The sequence below is a fragment of the Xenopus laevis genome, chromosome 2S, assembly GCF_017654675.1.
Source record: "Xenopus laevis strain J_2021 chromosome 2S, Xenopus_laevis_v10.1, whole genome shotgun sequence".
NCBI classification, from domain to species: Eukaryota; Metazoa; Chordata; class Amphibia; order Anura; family Pipidae; genus Xenopus; species Xenopus laevis.
The window spans coordinates 82793493-82806219 of NC_054374.1; the positions used below are offsets into that span (position 1 = coordinate 82793493).

Genomic DNA, 12727 nt, shown 5'->3' on the forward strand with positions numbered 1-12727 from the left:
AAAAGACGTGCGTCTAAACAATTTTGCCGCGCGTTCATAGACTTTAATGGGCATCGCGACATTTCACCTGCGGGGATTTTTTGTGAAACGTAACGGGTCAAATTCGCCCATCCCTAATTATGATCCCCTTCTGAAACCAAAGTAAACTGGTATATTTACCCTTGAAAGTATTTTTAGGTATCTTATACCCTTGCTTCCATCCCAAGCACGATTCAATCAAAAGTAGAGTGTGGGTAAAGAATACCAATTAGGCGCAAATGCTAGAAAAAGAGCACTGTGCTCGAAACATGTTGTGTGTTGGTGATTAAAGGCACCTTTACAGCAGCTTTTGCGCCTAATTGGTATTCTTTACACACACTCTACTTTTGATTATGATCCCCTTCATGGGTGTCCGCAGAAGGGGGCAAGTGGGGGCAGTTGCCCCACCCTGACTTCTCTAGCTAGTTCCAATAAATTGTTTGTAAATTTAATTCCCAACAACACAAAATGTTTTTTATACTTCCCACCCCAAGGCAAGCCTTAATTAGGTTATCTACTGCATTGTCATGAATAGGTTCATCTTCAGTGGGATATAAGCTGATAGGGCATTTTTTTTGCGGACACCCATGATCCCCTTATTATTTCATGTTACCATTTAGTATGATGAGAAACTGCCCAACCATTTGGGCATGAATGCTTAAGTAATAGATGCAGTTCTCTTTGTCAGGATCCCTGATTTTGGTTCACCCCTACTATGATATTGCCATTCATCTTGTCCCACTGAGTAATTAGAAAGCAAATGCATAAATGTTAAAAGCAGACAGGGTCCTTTGCCAGGTCCCCTCACCCTCCATTATTCCTGCAGGGCAGATTGCAGCTTTGTGTGAAAAGTGCCATTAACTCTTTGTTATGAATGAATAGGGAAGGGGGTGGGTTGTCTCTGGAAGGTTGGGGGAGGGATAAACCAGCTGTTGTGTTTTAGTGCAGGAATCTGCCCCCCTTAAGAACTTATTATAAGGAATTGTTTGGGTGCTAGTTGTCAGTTTACTTTGTACTCAGCACGTTCTAATCACAATGACTTCTAGGAAAACTAGAAAACCAGAAATATTGTAAGGACTCACACAAATGTGATATGGCGGCTAGTGAGTACAATTGTAGGGTTAATTCACACCTACACTTCTATATAAATGTGGAAAACAAGCAATGTGATCATTTCATACATCTATACATCGTTTCCTTGAAGTATAACACATTGTTCTGCATACGTCACCATACAACAACAACAAATGCTGGGACTAAACAGTGGATATTGTAAACACACTAGACAAATCTACCCTCTTTCCTTTGCCCGCGTTCCCAGGTTCCCTGCCGGCTTCTTTGTCTAATTTGCCAATTGTCTTTAGCTGCTGCTACTACTACAAGCTTCTCACTCCCACTCTCAGCGCCGTTGAAAGGTGCATAAGAGGGCGGGGCGCCTGGGACCAGCCCACTGTAGGCGGAGGGGAGGATAAGAGCTGATATAAAGATGTGCGGGAACAATGAACTCTGCCAGCTCGTGCGTATGCGGGCGAAAGACAACCGGGGAGATAGGGGTAAGGAGAGGAGAAGGTAAATTGGAGAGGCACAGGGGTATTTATAGTCATGGAGGTGCTGCAGAAAGATTGTAGGGGATTACCGACGAGTGTGACTGCACATGGGTGGCTCCCAACGTGTCCTCTGTTGAACTGAATGGAACAGGCTTGGGAGGGGAAGCTGTTGTGGTGGTACTTGTTTTTATGTAGAGGCGTGCTCCTAAGATTGTCTGAGAGAGCGTTATTTTGTCGATAGCTGCCCTGCTTAAGCGTGGCTGATAGTTGTGCTGGTCATTTAGCACCTGCTGCAACGTTCCATACTGGAATACTTCTGCTTATTTGTATCTTCGCCCGAGGAGACAAAGAGCTGGAAACTGTGGTCCTGTCTCTTGTTCACCCTCGCGTGGGTACATTTCGTAGACACGTGTCTAATTAGATTGTATTTCTAAGCAGCAAACGTCTTCCATCTCATCAGAATGATTTCTTTACACAACATTTTAATGAACTGTCCCAGTGTTTGCTCTGCAAGGTGTTCTCTTTACATGCAATCCCTTGCCCACGTGGTGCTGTGTTCATTCCTCAATCATTCATCTGTTTCCTTTATTTGCTGCTGTAAAGTGGTGTTTTCCTTAATGTGTATGTTTGTCCCTCAATGTGTGGGTGGATAGGTGCAGGTAACTTCTGTTTTGCTTGCCCATTAGACCAGGGTACTTTGCCTTGCCCCACCAGGAGGTATAATAAGAGTACTGGCCTTATGTCTGTTCAGTCAGTCATAGATGTCCAAAGGTCCAACCAAATTATTGCCTGTATAGTGTTGATCATGGTGTTGCTCTTTTCCTCGTTGTATTACAAGCCCACCTAACATTGTTACCCCTATTGGTGCTATTTGCTTCTCTCTTGTTAATACCTACTTGCTAATTTATTCACTTTTTCTGTCAAACCTATACATAATTATTCTGTTTACTTTTTGTCCAGTTATAATCTCCCTTTCTCACTGCCCATAGTTTGCCCTCTTTTCTTCCCATTCAGCCAGCCTTTGCTATTGAAGCATCTCTGTTGATGAACTATCTTAAACCAAACCCTTGGCCAGTCTTTTGGACATGATTGTTTTAAAACGGTAGACAATGCTGAAGTAAGTGAGCAGATAGGTGACAAACTTATGTGGCAGTGATGTACAATAGAAGGGTGTGCAGAATATAATACAGATGCTGAGGGTCCTTCTGATTTTTTTTTTTGTTTTTCTTTTATGTTCAGCCTTTAATATACACCACTCTTTCTTTGTCTTCAGAACCATGGATTTCAGCTCCTGCAATAATCATTATTTCTATGATGTGGATATGAAGGAAGACTTTTATCGCTGCATTGCTCCAAGTGAGGATATTTGGAAAAAGTTTGAGCTTGTGCCTGGTTTCCCCCTATCATCTGGGGGATGCCCAGGTGGTGGTGGAACAGACTGGGCAGCAGAGATGATGGATTTGGGGTGGGAGTCTCCTGTGAAGTTAACTGGGTTGAGTTCTGTAGTGCTCTTGAGAGACTGCATGTGGAGTGGCTTCTCTACCAGAGAAAGGCTGGAAAAAGTAATCCATGAACGACTGTCTACTGGGTCTCCTCGTGTAACAAATACCCAAAAACCTGTAGCTGACAATGAAACCTCAGAACCTGGAGTAGACTCTATAGAACAGAATGCCACTCCTTTGGTTGTGCCGACGCCCATTCCTGAAAAAGTTCCCAATTCTTCTGGATCTGAGAGCACCAGTGACTCGGGTAAGTCGGCAGTGACAGCAAATGGATGCATAAAATTCAGTATGCTTAACTAGACTTCAGTTGATAAGAAATACAATTGTCTAATTTGACTTGGGTCTTGTCTCATAATGTGCCTTACTAGCTGCTGGAGCTGATTTCACCCTTGGTGCTTTGGCAGGTTGGGACCTGTGCTTTCTACACACCTCATAACTGCAAGTATTGCAAGTTACTTGGTGTCTTTGGGATAATAAGTAGAACCTGAGAATGGCAGCTTTTGTTAATGTTGCAGGTGTCTTTAAAGCCAAAGGATACTACAGAGAAGGGTAAATAAAATTTTAGGCTTTAAAAAAAACTGTTGCAGGTAATTGAACGCTATGTTTGAAGTAGCTGACACTTCTACAATTTTCTATGACTGCAAATGACTATAGCTTGCCACCCCTTTAGCTACGCCCTCCACTCTTCATTAAAAGGTTTGTGGTATTTATGGCATATAATGTTTACATTGCACCCTCAGGTGAATAGTATTTAAATATGGAGTTTCTTACTAGTGGGCTGCTGAACATTTTCTGATGCCGCTGGAGGTTTTGTATTGAAAACGTCTTTCTGCTATAACTGCTATGAATAATGTACTCTAAACTGTCAATACCTTCCACCTCTTCCCTAGACAGAATAGTCACATGGAGAACAAACTTCAGCAAGGTTCATGTCTCTTCTCGTGGAATGTTTTGGGACTTAAATGTAAAAGACCTAGAAGGGGGCCCTACATTAATTTGGGCTATAACTCCTGGTTCTTTGTGATGCTAGCTGGCAAACAAGGTGTCTAATTTAAAGGGACACGTGTGATCCAATATTTTGACGTTTGAAGTGTTCAGTTGTTCATGCTGTTTATTTAAAAATAATCTTGTCATAAATGGCTGTATGGCAGTTCCCTTTTTATATGAATAATATGCTGGGAAGGAGGTATGTTTAGGCAGACACTTTTAGATCAGGAAAGTTTAATAGAAGGTATAAACTTACTGTAATGCATAATGAACATTAGTTTTACATTTTAGGCACTAACAAGGTAACTGTATGTGCTTTGTTGCAGGGCAGACAAAGGACCTTTAGTGAAGTGTATAGCAGCCTCATTTAAATTGCTGTAAATAAGTGTAACTTCTAACATTTTCAAGCATTAATCACAGAGCAGTTTAGTTGTGGGAATTCTCACACAAGGAAGTGATTGGCTCTGTTTATCATGAACTTTATGATTTTAATCAGTCTTGTAAGGCTATTGTGTTAATGGCATAAAGCCCAGTTAGAGTGCAGCAGGATAGTAAACGTGTAAATTGTGGTGCAGAATAATTCTTCAAATTACTCTAAAATGTCAGTAGATCAGTGAGCATTTACACCTATGTTACACACAAGTAAAGATTCTATAAATTGTGTGTAAACATGGAATGGCTATGTATACTGTACTTGCTTTTTCAGACCCTGTGAAATATATATGGGAGTGAGCACCAAACAAAGGAGATTCGTGTAGCAATCAATACTGCATCACTGCTCTGGTTGTAGTCTACATCTATTGCCACTGCACACACTTATGGTATCAGCTAGGTACTCTTTGTTACATGTTTACGGTTGCAGACAGACTAAAACATTTGTAGGAATTAGTTCACTAAATTGCAGGTACAACCTGAATTTGACTGTTCATATTTCAGTCTTTGAACTATGGTTAGCAGCCTTTTTAGAACCAAACTAAATATAGTACACTTGTGCAGTGATCTGCAGTATTACATTTTAGGCACTAACAAGTAACTGCGTGTGAAAATATGCCACAAATTTGAAGGTTTTAATAATTAAAGACTTGTAACTGAAAATTAAGCAACCTACGCAGTCTAAGGTAAGAGTCCTGCAGCGTGTCGGGTACCCGTGGATTACCTGCAAAAACCTGCAGTACTCTGTGGGTAGAAGTTCCGGGTGCGGGTATAGACGCGGGTCAGGGCACGGGTCTTCTCAATAGCAATATTTACTCCTTTTTTCTGATCACGCCTACTTCCGATGTCACTTCCATTTACAATGACGGCACTTCCTCATTCTTGATGGTCAGCGGGTCCGGGTTGCGGATAAGGTATTTGTGGGTCCAAGCAGGTAACGCGAGTACGGGTCGGGTACGTGTTCTAAAAAATGGACCCGCACAGGACTCTAGTCTAAGGGTAGAACTCCACAAGTGTTTTTCGCACACGACAAGTTGGATGGATATATAATTTGACTGAATGAAGTCTGAGGTAACAACAACACAGACTGCTTTCTGATGTGGACGCAGAAAGCAGAGTCTTCTTCAGACAGTCTAGTTGCGTTGGATGCAATGTAGTTTTTACCTATGATTTTTCATTCGGTCCAATTAGAATCTTGATGCCTGTGTCTCCATTCGACTTGTCGTGTGCATTTTTGTCGGCAGGTGTTGATCCAACGAAAAACCTTGTGGAGTTCTACACTAAAGCTCCTAAAATGTCATTTTCATCCTTTAAAAAGTAAATGTGATTTCCCTTAATGAACACGTGTGCTTACTAGTCTTGTTGCCTCTCATCTTTCTAGACAAGTTGTAGATCCAAAAATGGGGATCCCTTTTGAGAATTAATGTATTTGGCTAAAATATAAATATATAAATATAAAATAAATAACTACCACTTTCCACTTAACTGCAGTGACAAATCTGTTCATGTGATAGCCAGATACAGTACATTTGACTTCTTTTCAGTAAAGTCAATGCACAAATAATGGGGAAACCCAGTTTTGCTATGTGATAAATGTCTAATGGGCTAAGCTCAGAGAACATTTTACAAAAGTAAAATTCAGTTTATACAGTAGCCTTTCTGCATAGTGTGTATTTTTATTACAATGCTGTTGCACTGCATCATTGATAATTTGAACTATTTTGTGTGGTATGCATCTAATCAATCTTAGACGTTGTACTGGACAAGTGGCCAGTCATTCATAGTGGAGTCTGAATTTGGTGTACACATGGCCAGGGATTCTGTTTGGGGGCATTGTTTGTTGGGTACCCCTCCCCCTGCTTTAGAAGTCCTTCTGTGTTAAAGCTCTTTCAGCTGCATGCGGCAGGCACATGGCTAGACAAAAAGCAACAGCTTGCAGTTGGTGGGGGTCAGACACCTCTGAGCCAATAGTTATAAGCTTTGCATTTGAACTAGATGCAAAGGACCAATCATTGTTCCCTTGGGCTTGTTGACTAGGATTTATTAGTGGGTGTTTGAGCCTTTTAAAATAATACAACTTTTCTTTCCTTTGGTCAGAAACTTCATACACCCCCTCCCCCAACAACATCCCTTCTATACAATAGATGTTTTAACAAAAGGTGGGGGGAAAGTTTGTATCTATACCTGTATCTGTGATTCATTCATGTGGTACTAAAGCCATTTAGGGAAATTGGCTATCAACCCTTATGCAATAATTCCATCTAAAGCTGGCAGTGTATTTGCATATGTAATGGTGAGATGGAAAAGGGTTAACCCTGAGGCATGTATTCTAGTCAACTGCTTTTGTTTCCTTTTCAATTAAAGGTAAGAGCTGAAGGGATCACATTTGCAATGGGTTTAGGTTGAATGCCTGGTATAGCCCAAGGTTTGCTTTGTTGAATTAAAGGAGCAGATTTAATCTTGGTGCTACTGCTTATGGTGTGAGATGAGTAGCTATATCGACGGCATGTGTGCCTCCAACTATTTTGATTACAAAGGGGATGATGGGAGTTGTAGTTTGCAACAGCTAGAGCTCTTTGAGTTTTTTTTTTTTTTTTTTGGCACCCTTGACTGAAAATTACAAAACCTGCCCTTTCTAATGGCAAGGAACTGCTTTCTCTGTACTGAAGACAATGTGCTATTGCATAATATACCCTGGGAACAAAGGCACTCCCTCCTTTGCCAGTCTTCTGCTTTATTTGCATTCCTAACCACTGTACTTTGCTCTAGGGAGGCTGGCTCTGCATGAGCGGGTTCTTCCAAACACTTTAGTTCCTCCAAACTAAATTGTATGATCACTGATCTGTGTGAGGGCTCAGTTTGGTGAACTTTATTTTCCAGATGGAGTGAAGACTGGCTTAACCAATGATAGGCATCCCATTTTTTTTTTTTTATTTTTTTTTTGGAGAAATCACATTTTGTACTTACCTCTAACTCAGCCACTTGCACAGTTTTAAATGTGCGCTAATTGTATAAAAAATTGCACAAATTGTAAAAATTAAGCCTTTTGCTCAGAACCAACAGAGGGAATATTACAACATGGATTGTGGGGGTCAACCATGCATAGCAGTATAACTAATCCATCTACAGGCAGATTAGTGCAATTAAGTGATCTGATTTCAATTGTAAAATATGTAATGAGCCGTTATTGGATATCCTGTAAGCTGACCCATGTGGCCAACTTAACAAATTTTGTTTTTGCACAGATGTGAAATTTAAAAGCAATACAAATTCTTAATATTTATGCCTATAATGTAAAATAGTATTGGCATTTAAACACTAAATATAAAACCTATTCAGCAACTAAATCACCCCCCAATATGAACTTTGCTTTAGGGTAGTGAAAGTGTTTTGGTGCCTGTGCGATTTCTATTGAGTTGGCAACAAAATGCTGGAAAATATTATGTAACACTACCATCATAGCCCTTTAGGTGGAGTTGTGGTTCAGGTGATTATTGCTCCAAAATGTCTGTTTCCTATCTGCTGAGCTGATATATATATATATATATATATATATATATATATATATATATATATATATATATATATATATATATATATATATATATATATATATATATATATATATATATATATATATATATATATATAATATATATATATATATATATATATATATATATATATATATATTTTAATATTGTAACATTATACCCTTAAACCCCTCCTTAAGAGTCCCTATCCAGTATCCCCCATTCACCCCCCTCCACACTTCTACCCACATAGTCCACTATTTAGAAAAGTATTACAGAAAGTCGCACAGACCCAGGTCTGGCTAACTTTTTGCAACATTTTTCTAAATAGTGGGACTATGCAGGGAGGGGGACAAACCGGGACTATTAGATGGGGAACTTTCTTTAGGAGGGAGTATTAGTTCTCCTAAACTGCTCAGGACTATTTAAGAATTGTATAACAATGAATAGTTAATATATTTTGTAACTTCATTGTAGCTGTCATTTTTTTGTTTCAGAGGAGGATGAGATTGATGTGGTAACCGTTGAGAAGAGAAAGTCTTATGGTGGGCGACAACCAGTGACCATCACTGTACGAGCTGATCCAACAGCAACTAAACTCTTTCATATATCCATACACCAGCAACAACACAACTATGCAGCCCGCCTTCCACCTGATCCTAATACCATGTCTCCACAACACAACTTTCATTCAACAGTTAAGGAGGAACCAGGAGAAGTAACTTCTCCACCAGAATTGCAGCCATGTAGTCCACAGATGCCAGACTCTCCTCTAGCTTCAGGCAGTTCTGACAGTGAGGACCTTGCTAAAAGGAAGAATCACAACTATTTGGAGCGTAAAAGAAGGAATGACCTGCGGTCACGATTCTTGGCACTCAGAGAAGAGGTACCCAGTCTATCGCGCTCAACAAAGACCCCAAAAGTTGTGGTTCTCAGCAAAGCAACAGAATTTCTGAAGGGTCTTGTCATTCAGGAGCAGCAGCTCACTGCAGAGAAGTTGAAGCTCTGGTCTCGACACCAGCAGCTCCTAAGAAGAATATCCCAATTAAAAGGCCGCTGAATGGGAATTGACTATGCCTGGCACATTTGCACATTTGTTTTTCCTGTGGGAGAAGGAGAATGTTTGTGGGTGCACAAAAAAGACTACCGTATCGGACAGTTTGCTCTTTGGAGCACATTGGTATAAAGGGCTTGTCCTATTTTCAGGTGACTGATTTCTCTGGTTTAATAGCTTGTCTGTTCCCTCTTCTGGCCAAAATCTGTTTACATGTTTAATTCCTCATAGGTACTTAGACTTGGAAGCTTTGTTTATAATTTGTAAACAATGGCTTACTCTTTGAAATGACAGTCTCTGCTGTGCATTTCAGGTAGAGAAATTATGCTATGGTGAAGCTAGTCGTGTTAACAAAAAATGCCTAAACTGTAAACTTCCTTTGGTCTGCAGTACAAAATCTGTGTATGTTGACTGCTGTAATGCGCTTGCCTGGTTCTGTGACAAGTTCAGACTTCAACCCCTCAATTTCTCATTTATATATACATTTTAGCTCAAACATACCATAAAACCAAAAATCCTAAAAACCTCTGAATACTGATCAATCCAAGACTTGCAACTCAAAATGCCAGTTTTGGGCACTGAATGTCACTTTGCTTGGTAAGAGTTCTGTTGCCAGTGGAGGGAACGCAATGTTATAAACCATTCTATACCTCACTCTCGTCACTTTACACTCCATTTATTTGTGTTGTTTTAAAACCTGCTGCTGCCTGTGGATTTTTTTTTGTACTGAATGAAAATTTATATTGTATTTTTGTATATCTTTGGGAGGAATTGTGATTTATAAAAAAACAAAACTTAACGTGTTAGCAGCTGAAGGCATGGGACTCTCCTGCTATAAATCTTTACTTGAGTATTTCACCTCACACAGATCCTTCTCAGCATTGGGCTTAGTCTGGAGAGGAGACTAGTTAGCTTTGGATATAAGCAATAGTCTGAGCCCCCCCCCCCCCCCCCAGGAATTTACAGTGTTTACATAGATTGAGGTGACCGCTACACTGCATATATTCCACCTGTTGTCCTGCCTACAAATTGTAGTACCCCAGCACTCAGATATACAAGACTATTGCAATACATGCTATAAAAATACTTGGCCCCATCTGGCTCACAAAGAGGTAGGAGAGCCAGGAGTGCTTCAATTTTTAGCATTTGAGTTCTAAGAACAGACTATGGCAATTCAGCTTTGGGACAAACAACTTTGGTATACCCTGTCAGTTTAGGTGGTCCTCATGATGAGAGTTGTAGCTCTGCAACAGCTGGGCTGCCAAAGGTTTCCTGTATTAAACGATGGATGAGCCTTCCTTGTGTAGGTATATCCCAGACTAAACTAACTACTGTTTTTGTTTTAGATTGTGGCATTAACCCTTTATAAAACCAGAATTTTTTTCACCAGATTTAATTTCTTGTGATCTAGTTGCTTCTTTAATATAATTAATAACTACTTAATTGGCTCCTTTTTCCTGCTCAGATTATAGGCAATATAGTTTCTGATAATAGGGAAACTGATGATAAAGTCTGAATTTTTCCAGAAGCCTAAAATAAGCAAAACTCTAAAATTTAAGTTCTAATATGAAGTTATTATAGGTAGTATACAGATGTCTTTTCCATTGTTTCTTGCAGAAGAATATATACACCATATAGGGTTTGTTCTATGGGGGCAGAGCTTCACTTATTACAATTTGTTTTGAAAGAGAGAAGCCGATAACTAGACTGGGCATTCTTGTAGTTTTTAAAATGGCAACCTCACCCCAAAAAGAAATTTGTCCAGCGGAAGTGTGTCCTAATATTGCAACACACATAAATCATATATAATTTCAAGATTTATAAATGTAATTGCCATTGATGAAAGGAGTAGTCTGTCCTTCGTTTTAATAGCATTTGTAGTCTGAAGATATGGCAGCAGTAGTAACCTCTCATTCATACTCAAATTCTCAGTGCCTCACATGTTTTGCGATTCTTTCACAGGTATTTGGAACATGTAAGGCATTGTTAGAAATGGGAGTCTTGGCTGCAGTACATAAAACTGAATACTGCAATGGGTCGTTTTAATAGGACAAGCTGCTGCTTTCAACATGAATTACATTTACAAATAGCTTTAAAGTCTATGAAACTGCTAATGTATCTTGATATGTTTCATAGAATGACCTTTTTATTTCATTGTGCAAAATGTTAGTTTGGGTGGAGTTCTCATCTAACCTTATTGACATTACTAGATGAAGATGCTACACCTGAATGTTTGAAGAGTGCCTGGGCTATGGCAAACAATGTGTTTCCACTCGTGTGCATATTCCAAAACTGAATGACTTGCATTCAAAGAATGCTCTGCACTATTACTCTTTGACCGGAAACCATGAAGATAAACCCTACTAACATGGCATTCTTTTGTCCTTGTCTTTGTTTTCTTTTACTGTCTTAATGTTTATGTAAAGCTGTACACTACAGTGAGAAATTGCTTATGAGTGTGGATAAATGCAGAGTTCATGCAACTGTTTAAGCTCTGAATTTGGAAATATTCTGCATACTGCAACATGCTCTTTCATATGGAAACCTCTGGTAAATGGCATATGGTCATTTAAAAAGCACTTTGTTATGTAGATAAATGTATTGTTTGGGCCTCAAATCTGTCACGAGCATCAGTGTGTTAGAGGGAAGAAATTTATTGCAAGACCTTTCTCATTTTGATGCTATTTTGACCTAATAAATCTGCTTTGCACGGGATTGACTATATTGCATGACTGTTTTTCCTTAAGTCCTAATTGCCCATCTGCTGCTTTAAACAGCATTTATTAGAGTGCCACATGTACACACAGCACTGTACATGAGAATACAACCTTAAAGGAGAACTCCGGCTTCCAAACCATAATTTGATAGAGGCCCACATAACACAGAAACCCTAATATACCCATCACAGTTACTGTTTCTTGAAATTTTCGAGTTTGAATAAATGCCATTTTCTATGCTGCAATCCAGCTGGTTAACAGTTCTTATCTTTCTGCATCATATGAAATCCTGCCAGGGACGGAGGGACTAAACACTGATGTTACAAATTGTAACAACTTCTCCACAGCTTACTGACTGCAGGGAATTGTGGGGTTTGGAGGGTGCAGGCGGAGGACAGATGGCTGTTGGTACAAAGTAGGAACAAAGCAGGATCCCGCACACCCAACAGATAACAGCAATATGCCTGGTGCTCACTGGCAGAGGTTCGGCAGCCCCACAACAGAGTACAGCAAAGGAATTCCAACGGCACACAGGACTGTGAGAAATCTTCAAAAATGTATTTCAATGCGGAGTGCGATGCAACGTTTCGGGTAGTAAAACCCCTTTGTCAAGCATGACAAAGGGGTTTTACTCCCCGAAACGTTGCATCGCACTCCGCATTGAAATACATTTTTGAAGATTTCTCACAGTCCTGTGTGCCGTTGGAATTCCTTTGCTGTACTCTGTTGGTACAAAGTAACAGTAGTCGGCCAGCTCAGCAAAGTAGTCGGAAAGATCAACAGAAGAGCAGGGGGCTAGGCTTAGGGAACTGTCAAGCCATTAAAAATCATGAAGTCTGTTAATTTTTTAATTGATGTATATTGCAAAGTTGCTTGACATTATTTTTTAAAAAAGCTCGTTATATTTTTGTGGAGTTCCCCTTTAATCTTAAATATT

The 12727-nt window shown here is 39.7% G+C and overlaps 1 protein-coding gene across 3 annotated transcripts; it reads left to right on the plus strand.

Annotated features, from left to right (window-relative positions):
• Positions 1 to 1458: 1458 nt before the first annotated feature.
• mycl.S (MYCL proto-oncogene, bHLH transcription factor S homeolog) lies at positions 1459 to 11800 on the plus strand. Of its 3 annotated transcripts, none has more exons than XM_018241746.2 (3): positions 1459 to 1587; positions 2839 to 3314; positions 8517 to 11788. In XM_018241746.2, the coding sequence occupies exons 1-3, from the start codon at positions 1505 to 1507 to the stop codon at positions 9077 to 9079; spliced, it is 1122 nt and encodes a 373-aa protein (XP_018097235.1). In that variant the 5' UTR covers positions 1459 to 1504; the 3' UTR covers positions 9080 to 11788.
• Positions 11801 to 12727: the final 927 nt, after the last annotated feature.

Bases quoted from the DNA above. Each gene is read 5' to 3' on its own strand.
- mycl.S (XM_018241746.2), top strand. From the start codon at position 1,505: ATGTGCGGGAACAATGAACTCTGCCAGCTCGTGCGTATGCGGGCGAAA. The intron at 1,588-2,838 runs GTAAATTGGAGA...CTTTGTCTTCAG, and splicing joins AGGGGTAAGGAGAGGAGAAG to AACCATGGATTTCAGCTCCT. The intron at 3,315-8,516 runs GTAAGTCGGCAG...TTTTTGTTTCAG, and splicing joins TGAGAGCACCAGTGACTCGG to AGGAGGATGAGATTGATGTG.